The 15,759-nt window shown below is 50.4% G+C and overlaps 5 protein-coding genes across 5 annotated transcripts; 3 read left to right on the forward strand and 2 right to left on the reverse strand.

Moving 5' to 3' along the window:
* Positions 1-4,402: 4,402 nt before the first annotated feature.
* Positions 4,403-6,480, forward strand: KY384_005039 (uncharacterized protein; the record flags this gene model as incomplete). The annotated part of the gene is made up of 2 exons (XM_044813541.1): positions 4,403-4,520; positions 4,658-6,480. 2 exons carry the CDS (start codon positions 4,403-4,405, stop codon positions 6,478-6,480), a joined length of 1,941 nt encoding a protein of 646 aa, XP_044669819.1.
* Positions 6,481-7,843: 1,363 nt separating this feature from the next.
* Positions 7,844-9,514, reverse strand: KY384_005040 (uncharacterized protein; the record flags this gene model as incomplete). The annotated part of the gene is made up of 2 exons (XM_044813542.1): positions 7,844-9,340; positions 9,362-9,514. The coding sequence occupies 2 exons, from the start codon at positions 9,512-9,514 to the stop codon at positions 7,844-7,846; spliced, it is 1,650 nt and encodes a 549-aa protein (XP_044669820.1).
* Positions 9,515-11,807: 2,293 nt separating this feature from the next.
* KY384_005041 (uncharacterized protein) lies at positions 11,808-12,713 on the forward strand (the record flags this gene model as incomplete). Its single annotated transcript, XM_044813543.1, has 2 exons — positions 11,808-12,456; positions 12,592-12,713. The coding sequence occupies 2 exons, from the start codon at positions 11,808-11,810 to the stop codon at positions 12,711-12,713; spliced, it is 771 nt and encodes a 256-aa protein (XP_044669821.1).
* A 19-nt stretch (positions 12,714-12,732) lies between these two features.
* KY384_005042 (uncharacterized protein) lies at positions 12,733-14,434 on the reverse strand (the record flags this gene model as incomplete). The annotated part of the gene is made up of 4 exons (XM_044813544.1): positions 12,733-13,407; positions 13,458-13,589; positions 13,747-14,169; positions 14,399-14,434. 4 exons carry the CDS (start codon positions 14,432-14,434, stop codon positions 12,733-12,735), a joined length of 1,266 nt encoding a protein of 421 aa, XP_044669822.1.
* A 314-nt stretch (positions 14,435-14,748) lies between these two features.
* On the forward strand, positions 14,749-15,723 carry KY384_005043 (uncharacterized protein; the record flags this gene model as incomplete). The annotated part of the gene is made up of 1 exon (XM_044813545.1): positions 14,749-15,723. The coding sequence occupies one exon, from the start codon at positions 14,749-14,751 to the stop codon at positions 15,721-15,723; it is 975 nt and encodes a 324-aa protein (XP_044669823.1).
* Positions 15,724-15,759: the final 36 nt, after the last annotated feature.

The following is a 15,759-nucleotide window of genomic DNA, read 5'->3' on the forward strand; positions in this document are numbered from 1 at the left end:
TTGACACGTTGACCAGAACAAGGACCTTGTACCAATCTTGAATTCTGACTGCAGGCGTTATATGTTCCCCACGCAAAGAGAAGGCTAAACTCCACGAAACCCCTGAGTTTAGGCCAGTCAGGTTACCACTAAAACAAGAGATGGAATGTAACTTCGAGTCCTCATCACAGCGTTGTATAGTATCATAATTACGGTCTAATATCACTGCTATAGAGTAAATCTTTCTGATGCCATCATTCTGGCAACTGAGGGAAGTATAAGATGCGGTTTGCTTAACTTCGCACCGATCTGTTATCATTTCGCAAGGGTCTGCGAGCCGAAGCTTGTTGCGTCCCAATTTTGGCCGCCCATGACATCCCTCCACGACAGATCCCCTGGCTCAGCCAAAGTTGGGTCACACTGCTCCTGTAGATCGGAGGGAACGGTGTGATCAGAAGAACGAGTGCTCCAGAGATGTCTCATATCTTCAACGAGAGTCAACGAAGCTGCAGAGAAAAGTGGTGGACAAGAAGACAGAATTGATCTTCTTGAAATCAACAAGAGGTGTCCGAACATAAGATAGCGTATCTTTGGATAGAGACACTGGCCCGCTGTGCCAATAAGTTTCAGCCTTGCTCCTAGACTCTTCAGCCCTGCTCTATTAACTTTTTCATTGGAGCATGAGGTCTAGCACATCAAAACAACTCTTTCGGGGATTACTTCCTATGACTTTTCAAAACACCGGTAAGTTCATGTGCATGACTTATAGGTCGACAAATAGCAAACATGAGGTTTGATACACTATCACATGCAAGCTGAAAATAGTCGGTGGCTATCTTATGGATATCTCAGATATTTCGAGACCGGGTAGCATTCTCTTTCGAACGCACTTTCGAGTGCAAGCAGTATTTCAGGTTCTCGCCTCTTCTAGCAAAATTTGAACTCCAAGAGTACTTGCAGAGAAGCAGCTGTTGCACGTCAGACTGCTACCAAGGCGACGCGTACATCAAGATAATAATCAAAAGCAGCGATATTACTCGTGCACACAAGAGATTTGTTCATCGGCAGCGCGATGTATTTGGTGGAGATTCAAGCATAGTTTAGTAAGACTATTGTGCACTACGCGAGCTTTTCTTCTGAAGAGAAGCAAGATCAAGAAGCAAGATAAAACGCAGGAAAAAGGCTGCTGTCAAGCCGATAAATGAGCTTTCTCCAGCCACCACACGAGCTAAAGATGAAAATGTAGCCGTGGGCTTTCTGACTCGGAAGGCTGGAAGCTGGAGAGGGCACATGCCAAGAGTTCATTATGAGCTAGGATCATTCAGGAATAGCGCGTTTCCCACATCGTGATTCGTGACGCGCGACGGAAAAGATCGAACGAGCACTTGTTTTGAGCAACAGGGGAACAAATATGTGCAACCCTGCCAAAATAGCCATGTGATTTTGGAACAATCTCTTCATTCTGGCTCTCCACACCTCTTTATTGGCCAGATCATTCTTCTTGTGCTCTCCCGTGCACAAACGTCCAATTTCACAGAACTGTTTCCGCAATTGGCAGGGTCTGCATACAACCCATGCAAAATTTCAGCCAGAGAAAATGCTGGGTCGAGCTGTCAAAGATCATCATCCTGGGTCAGGAAAGCAAAATTATCAGCCTCAACAGAAGTCGAGTGCTTTGAGGCCAGCACAGCCATCGCCACTCAATTCACGCTCTTCTTGGCCGACAACAGGCAACTCCTTGAAAAGAACAGCCTCGCAAATGAGCGGTGAAGGTTCCTTAAGCGGTAGTCAAGAGAAGACGGGCAGAAAGCATGGATCTACCGGGACGCCACAGCTGTCTCAAGAGCGCAGCAGACTAGACAGTCTACATGCTAACATATTCTTTGATGAGAACGACTTTGACGATGACAGCAACATCAATCTCAATGAAGATCGTGAGGTATCAAGTGATCAGACCTTGCTCGGCGATTCTCCGGATGTCCTGTATCCTCAACTTCCGCCTGCTCCAAACCCCACGACCAACGAACGGTCCTCGCTGTCCTCCTCAGCGACCCTCTATCCGAAGACACCAGCGTCACTGCCAAGGCCAGCTGTTGCGCAACAAACACCAGCTAGCAGCGCGCCAATTCCTTGGTCATCCTCACCCTCCACCCACTACCAGATGCCGCCACCAAAAGCACCTGCTGCTACCTCAAGACAGGGGGGATCAAAACGCAGGTCATTGCCATGGCTTGAGGAGGAGAAAGAGAGGAAAGCTTCACAGATTGATGATGATGGAGTTCCTGTGCCAATAAGCGACGCTCTACGGGGCAAGAGATTTCATGGCTTCGATGATGACACGGCTACTCCACAAAAGAAGAAAAGCTCTGATATCCAGCTCCCTTGGAACACGACGGCAAGTGCTATCAAGGAGGAACAGAAGAGACTTAGACAAGGTCACAGGAAGCTTGTTAAGGATGTGGTGGTGAAAGAGGACGGATTACCAGCGAAGAAATTGAGGAGGGAAAAGCTTTCAAAGGTCTTCTTGAGTGACGAGCAGAAGCAAGTGATGGACCTGGTATCAGAGAAGAGGAAGAGTGTTTTCTTCACCGGATCTGCAGGCACCGGGAAATCGGTCTTACTCCGAGAAACAATCAAGATTCTCCGAAATAAGTACAAGAGGGAACCCGATCGGGTTGCTGTGACAGCCTCTACTGGTCTTGCCGCTTGTAATGTTGGCGGTGTAACTCTGCATAGCTATGCTGGCATTGGACTAGGCAAGGAAGATGTACCCACATTAGTCAAGAAGATTAAAAGAAACCAGAAAGCCAAGAACCGATGGTTGCGTACCAAAATCCTGATCATTGACGAGATCTCTATGGTCGACGGGGATCTTTTCGACAAGCTTGAGGCTATTGCACGGGCTGTCCGAAATAACGGCCGTCCATTTGGTGGCATTCAGCTTATTATCACGGGAGATTTCTTCCAGCTGCCACCAGTACCCGACTACCAAAAAAGCGAAGCGAAGTTTGCTTTCGATGCAGCGACCTGGAATACTTCAATAGAGCATACCATTGGCTTGACTCAAGTGTTTCGTCAGAAAGATCCTATCTTTGCTAGCATGCTCAACGAGATGCGTTTAGGAAGATTGACACAGAAATCGATTGAAGCCTTTCGAGCCCTTTCTAGAAACCCCAATTTTGGGGATGACTTGGAGGCCACAGAGCTGTAGGTGGAGAAAGTATCGCTTCATTGCACATGCTGATTTTCTCCAGGTTTCCTACCCGTAATGAAGTGGATATAGCTAACAATGCCCGTATGAGACGTTTAGTGGCTCAAGAGATTGAGTTCAAAGCTACGGATGGTGGTGCCATACAAGATATTGCCCAGCGTGATAAACTTTTGCAGAATTGTATGGCACCGGTCTCAATCAAGCTCAAGAAAGGAGCACAGGTTATGCTGATCAAAAATATTGATGAGACTCTCGTGAACGGCTCCGTGGGCAAAGTGCTCGCCTTTATGGACGAGAAAACTTACGATATCTATCATGAGGATGAAGATGAGTTCCAAGCCATAGACAATATGAACTCGGGGGATGAAGAAATGAGCAAGTCACGAAAGAAGCTCAAGCAGCAGATACAGAGCATTAATGGTGCTAGCACAAGTAAAAAATGGCCTTTGATTCGTTTTGCAGTCTCGGATGGCACTACAAGAGATCTGCTCTGCCAGGAAGAATCATGGAAGATCGAGCTACCAAATGGAGAGGTACAGGCCTCGCGCCAACAAGTTCCTTTAATCCTAGCATGGGCCCTGTCGATCCACAAAGCGCAAGGCCAGACCCTTGAGCGTGTCAAGGTTGACCTTGGCAAGATCTTCGAGAAGGGGCAAGCGTACGTTGCTTTGAGTCGAGCTACCTGTCAGGAAGGATTGCAGATTGTGCGGTTCGAAGCGAGCAAGGTCATGGCCCACGAGAAAGTGCGGCAGTTTTACAACAAGCTTTACTCTTTCAACCAGCCGACTCTTCCTAAGCCTATGAATGATGGTCGTGGTGGGGCTCTAGGCGAGCGCAGTACCGGCAACTACTACGATGACCTAGAGGTTCAAGAACAATTAGCAGCGATGTATGGATGATTGTGGTCGTCTGGCGCTGAGGTATTGCTGGTCTCTAGATGCTGGTGGCTTTTCGAGCTTTCAATGTCTGATATGAAACTCTTGGGCCTTCAATGGCAATATAGCTACATTATTTTAAGTCCATAGAATGTTAGATTAGCATCACAATATTTGCACACCTCATTTATCCCAGAGCTTCAAAATGTAAATTCTAAACGCGCTTTTCCGACGCGGCAATCTCCAAATTTTCACGTCACCAATTCTCAATCCACGACTCTTTCGCCTTCGCTTTGAACAACATGTACACTATCGACGAGCATTTCATTGTGCCAATATGACTGCTCAATTCGCTGGCTGGACTGTACGGGTCAGCCTTTGCAAGCCTTCGGGCGAGATCGTCCGGGGCAAAGTAAAGGAAGTGGACGAGGGATCACAATTGATACTTAGCAATGGTAAGACCTGATCCACCGGCAACACAGGCTGATCTATGCTCACGTTCCACTAGCAATCTCTTCTACGACTGGCAGACACTACCCTGAATTTGTCATCATCCCTGTGAGCAATATTGCAGACTTATCACTTGAGTCAGAGGAAAATAGTCAGCCATTCGAGGATCCAGCTATCCTGAGCTACTCCAGGAAGGATGCTCCAAAGCAGCAGTCGAGTGGACATGAAAGTCAGGCCAAATTCTCAATTTCGGCCGCAGCCCTTCCTCAAATGGCATCCTCGCCCGCTGTCAATGGCACACCACCCGCCGCCAATGCCAAACAATTCCCAGATGTCGATCCAGCGGCTACGCTTTCTGAACCTTTTTCGCAGACAACACTGGAAACGTCCAGCAACAGAAATAGGAGGTGGCAGTCGCCGCACGGGCATATTTCATCGACCAAGCCACGGAGAGACTACAATAGAAAGGGTATCAAAGCACCGGAACACAGAGGCAGAGAAGGCGAAGACACGGAGGCTACGAGCCCAATGGATGATTCTGCCTCCTGTCATCGAAGGCCGCCTCCTCAAAAGCTAACGAAGCGTTCTAGGCGGGGAGGAAAAGCCCGTGAAGGTAGGAATCTTGACAATCAGAGCGGCTGGGCTACTGGTGATGCTACGGATATTCAAGAGATGGGAGATTTTGATTTCGAGGGCAATCTATCAAAGTTCGACAAGCGTAAGCTCTTCGAGCAAATGAGACAAGATGACACTACCGCAGACGAAGAAAGACTGCATACTTTCAACCGTCTCCCGCGTCTGGGTACAGCTGGCGGCAAGAACCTTCATCATAGCGAGATGGTGCTCGACTCTCCAAAGCAAAAGGCAGTAGAACACAGCAGCGCGGATGAGAACTTTAACGGTAAAGACAGAAGAGGGAGTGACCGCAGCATACGAAAACCTCTTGCCCGGAAGCAGCACTCGAAGCCTAGCGTTGACGCGCATATGGCTGCCTCGGGTTCATTACCAGATATTGGCGAAGTCACACCTCTCTCTCGAACATCCACCATAGATCGGACCATCTCGCGTCGGGAGTCGACCCGGACTCTGCAGCCGAAACCGTCCTTCAGGCTTGCTGAGACAAAGCGCCCATGTCCATGTCTGGGCCCACTTCAAATGCTCGAGCTCGAACAATTATCCATATCTTCGTTTGGACTAACAGAAGACATACTGACAGAAAATGCCGCTATTGCTATCGCAAGCAACGCCCTGAGCATCCTCCAATTGAAGCATACACCCCCAGAAAGTGACGACACTCTAGACACTGACAAACGAAAAACAACCCCGGTGGTCGTCATATTAGCCGGCAACAATCTCACCGGCTCCCGTGCCATAGCATCAGCCCGTCATCTCCGCAACCACCAAACCCGCGTCGTGCTCGTCGTGCTCGGCCTCGGCATTGAAGACGACCTTCTCGCACCCGTAAAACGCCAACTCGACATCTTCCGCAAATGCGACGGTCGACCCATCAGCTATGACCGCCTGCAACGCACGCTTTCCGTCCTCAAAGCCCCCGTCGGTCTGATTGTAGACGCAATGCTCGGCATGCACCTCACCTACGACGATCTCCAAGGTCAAACACAGACAGAATTTGCCCAGCTGGCCTTATGGGCGAACTACTACGAGACGTTCTGTATCTCCATTGACGTTCCTTCTGGTGTGGACGCCACGACGGGCGCTGTCACGCTCGATGAAGAGAATGCATACGCGGCAATTATGTCTGAGCATGTGCTCTGCCTTGGCGCGCCGAAATTGGGGCTGTTGACTGAGGCGTTTAGAGAGGCGTATAGTAAGGCGGAGATGAAGGTTTGTGTGGCGGATATTGGGATCCCAGCCGCGGCGTGGAAACGGTTTAGGAAACGGGCGCCGTTGGGTGTAGAGTTTGGGGGACATTGGACTGTTAAGGTTGAGGTGTGTGAGGATTAGGTGGTAGATTCTTCTATCAATTGATCTGCAAAGTTGCGGAGTGGATGGGGTTAGAGGTAGTAACTGGTGGGATGACATGAGACAAGACGCTGCATATTTTGATGTATCAATAGCTTAGCGATGGCGCTGGAGGCTAGCGAGCGAATATTCTTGCACGACAGTGCCACCATCAAGGTGGACGATTTGTATAAAATAATCGTATCAATTGAGTGGTTCAAAGGGTATCCCTACTCCATTCTCCAGTCCCCTCCATCCCCAGCGAAACCCAATTGACCAAAAGATCTCAACGCCCTTTCCCATCACATCATCGTAACTTAGCTCACTAAAACAACCACCCCTTCCTCTCCTTTCCCTGCCCCTTCCCCCGTTCCTTCTCCGCCACATACCCTCTCTCCCGCTCCCTCTCCATCTCCAACCCCCTCAGCCCCTCCATCTTCCCCAGGACAACCTCCAACAACTCCTTCCGCCTCACAACATCCAAATGGCCAGCGACGCGCTTATCCTCTCTCGCAAACCGCTCTATCTCCTCCTTCGCTAAACTTTTGCCGAGTACTCTGTCCAGCTCCCGGGGAAAATGATAGTTGAATTCACTCAGTAATTCGACGTTGAGGAAGAGGACGGCCGTGGAGACGATTTTTGTGGAGAGCGCGTCCAGGAGGGGTTCTGGGCAGGCGTATTTATTTTCGGGCGACTTGGAGGGCGGGGAGGTGCAGGGGGGAGACTTTAGGGCGGAGAGACGGAGGGTGAGGAGGCCGGAGCGGGTGTGTAGAAATAGTGCGTCGCGGCCTAGACTCGGTTGTCAGTATTTGTGGCAAAGGAAGTAGGGAAGAATTTTCAGAAGTAGAAGGACAAGGGAAGGGGCGAGGGGATGTACCTTTCGCAAGCAAATCAGAGCTGAATCCGCCGGCTCCACCTCTCCCATCGCCTTCGAGCACGACCTCGCCTTTTCGCACGCGCTCAATGAACGACATGACGTCTTTCATCTTGCGCTTCCCGCCTACGCTGTCTTCAACGCGCTTGATCGCGCCTTCGCATGCTTGAAGTTCACGTTTCATCACTTCCGTGACGTTTCGGCGGCCTTGCGCCCACTCAGCATCGTCGATTTCGAACTCGAATTTGTAGGGTTTGATGCAGTTCTCTACTTGGTCGCTGGTGGAGTAGAAACGCTCATTGAGAATTCCCTGAGATGCTTCTGTGATGGCTTGGCGGGCGAAGGGGTGAGTTGCAAATGTTGAGTGGTTGATTAGGCCGTTTACGTGTTCTTGGAGGGCGTTGGCTACGACCGTCGTGGCGAGACGGCCAATGCCGAGTTTCGTGAGGGAGGAGGTTGAGGCGTCGAGCTTGCGGTGCCAGTAGGCGGAGTCTAGGGCGGCTTTGGGGAGATCGGAGAGAGGTTCCGGGTCGGGGAGTGGGGGGTAAGGTCAGTGACAGGTTTGTTCCAGTAGCGTTGGGCGAGTAGATCGAGAACGCGCTGGTCAAGTTCTTCCTTTAGAAGTTCTCGGACTTGGGGTCGGCCAAATGATTCGGAGAGCTCTTTGAAGGAGTGTTTAAAGGCATCGAGGCTTTCTGCGAGGTAGGATTCCGCGGATAGGGGACGGTCGTTGTATTGGACCTTGAACTCATACGTTGCTTCTTCCAGCTCTTGGCGGATGGCTTCTGAGGTGCTGGCCAGGGAAGCCGCCATGGTCTGTTCAAGAACATGCATGAGTTTCTTGCGAAGAGTTGTAGTGCCGACGGCAAGGGAAGATTCGGGTCCAAACTCGAGGGGGTGAGAAGAGAAGTAGGAGTTTTCATTCCGGGTTATTGCAGTGGTTATGTTGCCACTTCCACGGGAGAAGAGGCCAGTCTGTTGAGGTACTCGGCTGACAACTCCCACATAGCCAAGCCGTAATGGATACTTCCGATCTGCGAGCATGCTTGCTCCACGCTCGGCTTCTACAAGGTCCATTTTAGTGACCACACCAATCGTCCGTTCTCCTCTCGGATCTACCCTTCTGCTAGCTCGTAGGGCCGTTGAGTTGGCTAGATCCACGTCGGCAGCAGAGATAGCGAGAATGACATTCGGAGGCTGTATATATTTGTCACAGAGGTCGGCAATTTTCTGTTTCAATTCCGTCGGCTGATCGAGGCCCGATACTTGTATGTAGCCAGGAAGATCGATTAGAGACAGATCAGGGACGTTTGGCGATGAAATTTTCAGCTGGATGGGATCGTCGGAGACACATTGCTCGGCAGGTACGGCCAGATTGAGGTCAGTCAGCGTCTTCTGAATCTGAGCAAAATCGGTGATCTTGCCCAAGCCTAAAGCGGGAAATTCACCATATTCCGCTTGGGCTTCCGGCGTGTTCACAAGCGTGAGCTCGATCGGTCTTCTTGTAATCATATTTGATCCTTTTGGCAGGAACTCATGTCCAACTACAGCCTCAAGCACGGAGCTCTTGCCAGATGACTGTGAACCGATGACCACGATAGATGGCAAGACCAAGGTGTCCGATTGTCCAACCTGCTGCAAGATGCTCCTGATCTCAATCATCTTCTTCGTCAGTAGCATCATTTGATCATCTCTAGCCACCTGTGTTCCACTCCTCTCATCCAGTTCGTCACTCTGCGTGTACCCCAAAGCGGCTCCTGTTCCGGCAGCCATTGCTGCACCGGCGCTGCTTTTACCCCGGGGACCACCTCCCGGATTCGGCGGCTCTCCAGCTCCAGCGCTGTTCTCGCCTTTCTGAAACATCTCCTGCAGCCATACTGGCATTTCAACTTGCTCTTTTGTCTTGTCCCATCCACTGCCCATTCGCTCCGCAAAGCTCTTTGCCCCCCCCAAGACCTCCCCGGCACCCTTCGTTGCCAAGTCCTTCCCCTGTGTGAACAGATCACTAACATAGTTCGCTGCTTGTCCTGCTTGATACTGCACATATGCTAGGCCACTGATAGTCGCAGCACCCAGTAGTGCCGGAAGCCGTACCAATTTTATTGCTAGACTTGGGATACTGCGGACGAAGCTCGCATTTCGCACAATAGGTAGGTTGTGCATGTAATTAGCGCCGTAGGGCCATCGGAGCTTTCGACTATGCCTTAAGCTGGAGGGTATGCCACTGGGCCTCAGACTACTAGATGTGAGAGCGGGGTGATGAAGGTTGCGGCGTGAGGATGAGAGCTGAAGAGTCCGGCGCGCAAGGCGCGTCCCCAGTCGGGGACTCATCATGCTTGATGATTATGGGACGTAGGAGTTACGGGTGTGACTAATGAATTGGGTCATGGCCTTTGGTATAGGTTCGCAAGGAACTCGTGGATGGTTGTGTTGTAGGTCAAGGAAAGGCCGAAATGGCATCGAAAAATACGGCAGGCTTTATATACTTTCCCGCGACTATTCATTCATACCGAGGGTACCCTCAGCCTTATGAATGTTCCACCATCCCCTTGACCCACCTGGGGACTCGACTGTAAGTTTTTCGAAGAGGTAGATTTTTTCTAATAGCAAGATGCTCTTCCTGTATTTAGTCAAAATCTCTGGCTATGCTAGGACGTGAGCCTAGATGCCATCCTTAGCGAAGGCATTCATACCCCGGCAGCTTTTTCTTTTTGTTAGTCAAGATCACAGGACGTCGTCCGCTCCTTGAGTCGTCTTGTATCAACGGTGCTCTTGGGCATCGCTCATCACTGAAGATGCGAATCCTTGATACCGCCAGTCTAGAGCTTCTTAAATTGAATCCGAGACAGACACTCCGCCATACGCAATCACCTGGGGTGACGATGAATTTCTTGTTTTGGACTTCGCACAGGGAAATTGCCGGCAGTCAGCTGGCTACTAGAAGATATTGTCCTGTTGCGCACTTGCTGCAGGGGAAGGTTGGAGATATGTCTGGATCACACGTGCTGCATCGACGAGTCTAGTAGCGCTGACCTGTCACGATCATATCCCCGTTCTTATGAAGGGGGGAAAATGGATGCCCCTTTGGTTTGGCCGACAAATCCCAACTCAATCGCTTGCTCCGCGCCCGAATGGGGGACACTGCTAAAAGAGAGCTTGTACGTAGAGGCTAGGCACGCGATACTTGAACCGTCTATTCCGTGGCAGTACACAACTTAGGCCAAACCTGCTGTGAGAGTTCTGGATAAGGCTTGCAAGGGCGGGTACTTCAATTCCGTCAGTATCGTGACTGACACCAAAGAGCTGTTTTGCGAACGAATTGAAGACGATACCTTGGTGGAATTTGAAAAGGGAAGCCCTTCTTCTCGGGGAAAGCGTGAACAAGTTGCTTTTCTTGTCGGCTCGCCAGAGAAACCTAATTTTGTTCTGCTCTGCCTAATATATAAGCGCCTTGCGCCTTGAATTCTTTTCTTAATAGCAATTTAATGACAGGGGAGTGGTTTGCAGTCTTCCCCAAGAGAAAGTGTCCACCAGGTACATTACTTGAGGACAGAATTCATGTGGCCGGGCCTAACAGAGTCGGGCCTTCCCACACAGCAGAATTGGTTCCGTTAATGCCACAACACACCATGAGCATGCCGCGCGAAGACGGGACATTCCTTTGGTTGAGACAGAGGGAGGTATGCACACAGTGGGACGGAAAGAAATCTTTAGATCGGTGGCAGCTAGTGATAGATATTGACATCTCCGGTTTTGACCGCAGCCGAGTCTGAACAGAATGCGGCCTTGAGACCCTACATCCAATCTGTCACAATGGTACGGGAGTAATCGAACACTCGGATATTGCTGGTCAGCAAAGGTGGGGTGCATTCAGGCCTAAATCGTATGAGTCATACAGCACTTCTTGCTAAACCGAAGAGCCGCCCCTCGCCCTTCACGGCGGTACAGAGATTTGATATATATGTGTACGTTGCGAAATGAGCGAGACCTCGTATAATCTGCGGACGATAAAAGTTGCAGATAGGAAACATTACAGTGAGGGTCAATAGGTCGCAGCGTCTCAAGAGGACTCGTCATGACACACACTCCACCCAACGACCCAAAATATGGAGTCCATTTTTCCACCGTGAAGATCACCAATATCATGCGACAAGTATATCCCGGAAAACACATAAGTGACTTGAGAGAGCTTCCATCGGATCAGTCCTACAATAACCGCATCTATTTCTGCACCATTTCTTGCGCCCATACCAAGGATGAAGAAGTCGTGTTAAAGGTCCCAGGCTCTTCATTTGGACCTGAAAAGATCCAAAACGAGATTGCTGCCCTTTATCTTATCGAGAAATATTGCCCCCGCGTCCCTACTCCCAGAATCCTTGCATGGTCTGACGATGGAGCCTCGGACGGAGCACTTAACATACTGAAGAGATCGCGCGACTCACTGGACACCGAGACCATGGCTCATCCCATGGATGACGTTAATAGCAGTCAACGCGGCTGGATACTGATGTCTAGAAGTCTAGGACGTGCGCTTGAGGTGAAGGATCTGGAAGGAGGAAGCGGGGAGTATATTATGATAAATCTTGCCCGCTGGATTGCAGATATTCGTCAAAAGCTTCCAGCAGCGACTTTCTTCGGCAATATGAAGGTTGAGAGTCAGGGACCGAAGTCCGAGCCGCCAGGTTATTATGCTCCCTTTGTACAAGAGAAGCTGGACATCAAACTTGATGGCCTTCTAAATTACAACCAATTTCCCAGTATTACAATCGGTTCAGCTCACGAATATCACGCTCTCCGCCTGCAGGACCGGCTAATGAAACTCAACACATCCGACGCCTTGGCCACGAATCGTGCCCAAGTACAACCCAGTATTGAAGAATTCATGGACCGAACTTTACCGAAGCTGTGCCACCGCTTCGCAACAACAGACGCTCGATCAGTGTTCACGCACTACGATCTCTCTCCCCGTAATGTGCTCGTCAGTGGCTCGCCGCCCTCCGTTACAGGTCTCGTCGACTTCGAGTTCGCTGGCTTCTTTCCGCCCGAGGAGGAATTTGCGAATTTTGAAATTAACAATGAGGGCGATTGGCCGGCGGATGCTTATCGTATATGCCTTGCAGAGCTCGGAAGAAGAGGCGTTGAGACCCCACTGAAAAATACTCGGAAGGAGAGATGGCGTATAGCAATGCTGCTGATGAGATTGACGAACAGTGTTGCGCCTTGAGAGGTATGTGAAGAAGCTCTCGTGGGAGACGAGATGATACAGCGCTGTGAGGAGGCGAAGGCTGATGTTTTCGAATGCGTAAAAGGCCTACGGCAATTGACTGACGATGAGGCCACAGATATATCATCGAATGGGTAGCAAATCCTCTCATATGGTCTCATGAGAGAGCGAACCGCTCAAGGCACATTACCATTTCGTCTTGAACTGACCGAGAATTTTTGGCACTGTACATGTCCTCACCATAAACCATCCCGATGGTTTCAATCTTTTCCTTCAGTTCCGGATCAGATGCGCCAATCCAGGCAATTCCGAGGAAGAATCCAAAAACAATGCTTCCAAGTGGTCGATACACAACGAGCATTTGTGCGAGCTCAACGATCTCTTCGGACATTTGACTTGATTCTTGGCTGATGGATACTTGGCTTGCTCGATTCAAATTCTTTCGAAGACAATTGACAAGTATGCCGACTGACAAGCCAAAAGCAAGCATGCGGGCGTGGTGGCAGTGAAGCAGCCGTCGCGCTTCGTAGGAATCGAAGCCTGCGGGCACTATGTTCTGCTTGGTCCTCTCCCATCTGTCCCTGAGTTTTCCAAGGATTATCTGGTACTCAACCAAGAGACATAAGATGTCTGACTGGATATCGCCGGTATTGTCTCTCGGAATAATATGCTGAAAACGCGCTCCTTCGACACGCGACATTAAACTAGGGACCTGAGCCAGACAGAATATTAGATCCCCATCAATGGTACTAATGTCCATTCCCATCAGGACAAGATTTTGCCACTCGTGTGGCGTAAATTGAATCCTGCTATCGAAAAGCGCGTTGATTACCTAAAGAAGTCAATCAAGTTCCCAGACTTGATGACAGGTAACAGACATACCACAGGACCTTTCAAGGTGGCTAGCAGCAGACGCTCAAAATCATCTTGCGGCCCAGAGAAACCTCGATGCTTGATTATTTCCGACGCACCAACGTAATGATTCACTGTGAGGTCTGTATTTCGCATGAAGACCTGCGAGACGGAATGAGTGTAGGCTAATTAATGACGATGATGTACTGACCTGGCAGATTGACAGCAACATGACTGCGCAAAGTGTCTCCGATGATCGAGCCTTAACAGGATCATTCAAACAAATCGCTAAGCTGCTGAGAGCGTGGGAATGTTTGACCAGTGTTTTGGCACTCGGATTCAAATCACCTGCACAGTAGCCTGCATAAGCGGTAACCAGCACACCTGCAGCTGCATCAAGCGCCTCGTTCACCCCAAGGCGCCTCGGGACTTCGGCCAAGAATCCTCCGAAGTTCATGACCAACTGATGGCTTATATCAATGGAGGGAGACGCCTTGCTCACGAAGGCTTGAGTGAGTCTATCGAGATCACTCGTGGGCTCTCGGACCAGCCCTAGCATGAAGCCCCATTGCTGCTGTGGGTTGGACTGACCATTGGTCTTCTTGACTAGAGGTGCATGATCGTCATACCGTTGCTTTAGCTTGGGAGCCTCGTTCTTGAACAAGTACCGCTTCTGGCCATATCCCACGCACGGAATGTTTATTTTACGACACCAGGAGCATCCATCAGTGGTCGCGTCGCACTAGAGCGCCAATCAGGGTAAGGACTCGTTGTATGCATATGTATCTGGTCTCACCTTCTTCTTTCTTTTGCGGCACGCATCGCAGCCCAATGAACTTGGTACACCTACCATGTTTTCAATTCTTCTACGGGATACGCACTACGAAAACCGTTCGCTTTCACCTTTACCATTATGAAGAGATTGATCTTGAGGCTGTGTTAAATACTTGTTAAAGCAATACTCAGCTTACCGCCTGCGGATCTCCGAGTAGAGGCTGTTGTGGCATTATACTCAGGGGAGTGACATTGAAGATCATCGTATGACGTAGCTCACAGGATCTGGTTGACCAATCAGAGACCGAGCGCACGGTCCGACCAAATACGGTTAGCGTGTACCAACCTTTGATGATGTTGGCGAGGCTGATTGCACGGCTCAGCATACGTCAAGCCGGAAACATAACCAGCCTCCGTAGCATTATATAAGTCAAAATGTGTCCGGGCCAAGCTTGTAAACCATTGACTCGCTTCATTCATATACGGCAATCTCACTTCCACCAAAACGCAGAATTATCCACCTACAAATTACTCAAAGGCGAACACCATGACGACCACCACCACCGCGAACGAAGAATACCCTAAGGATTGGACCATGCAGAACCTCACCGACGACAAATTCAAAGTTTTCGACGACGACGAAGAATCTCTCACCACATCAGACCCACCACCACCATTTTCCGCCTCCAATCCTTCCAAATCACACGCCTTCTCATCTGACCAAAAACAATCCCTTCCAGCCTCTGAAACCACTCCCGACACAACCAACTCCGCGCCTACTTACGCTCTGCAACCTCACCACACACCAACCCCCCTCCTCACCCTACCCATCAAATACACAAACTGGATCGGCAACAACATGCACATCCTGCCCCACCCAGACGCCGAGGAACCGATCTATACCGCGCACATCAAGATGACAAAACCGCACATCATCATCTCTGACCCTGGCAGCACTAGAGGTGAAGGCGACGGCAAGGCTGTGAAGGGCAAGGGGAAAGGCGATAAAGGGCGCACGGTGGGGACGATAAGCTACCATGCCCTCACCACGCGCATCGACACCTGTGTTGATGGCCAGGACGTCCCGCTCACCACCACGGGGAAGCTGAAGTCGAGGTATAATTTTACTTTACCCTCCCCCTTCTCCTCCTCCTCCTCCTCCTCCTCCGCAACCGACCCCGCTGGTACTGCTGGGGGGCAGGCAGGGCAAGGAGCGCTGGGAAGGGGGAGTGGGAGGAATCTGACCTGGCAATTTCGTAAACGCTCCACCGATTTACTGTGTGTGGATACAGCGACGGGGAATTTGGTGGCAAGGTTTCATTTTGGCGGGTTTTATTGGCAGAAGAAGGGTAGGCTGGAGGTTTTTGATCCTGACTTTGCCCGCGGTGGGGGAGGGCAGGGCAAGGGGGAGGGGGAGGGGCAAGGAGGGGAAGGTGGGGATGGAGGGTTGGAAGGGTTGTTGGTGAGCTGTGTGGCTGTTGTGCATTTGGTTGTTTTTGTTAGTTATACTGCTATCGTTTAGGCGATGAGTGGGAGGTGGAAAGAGGGAGGGGAGGGG

The sequence above is a fragment of the Bacidia gigantensis genome (genome assembly GCF_019456465.1).
Source record: "Bacidia gigantensis strain McMullin 20006 chromosome Unknown contig_244, whole genome shotgun sequence".
Classification (NCBI taxonomy): domain Eukaryota; kingdom Fungi; phylum Ascomycota; class Lecanoromycetes; order Lecanorales; family Ramalinaceae; genus Bacidia; species Bacidia gigantensis.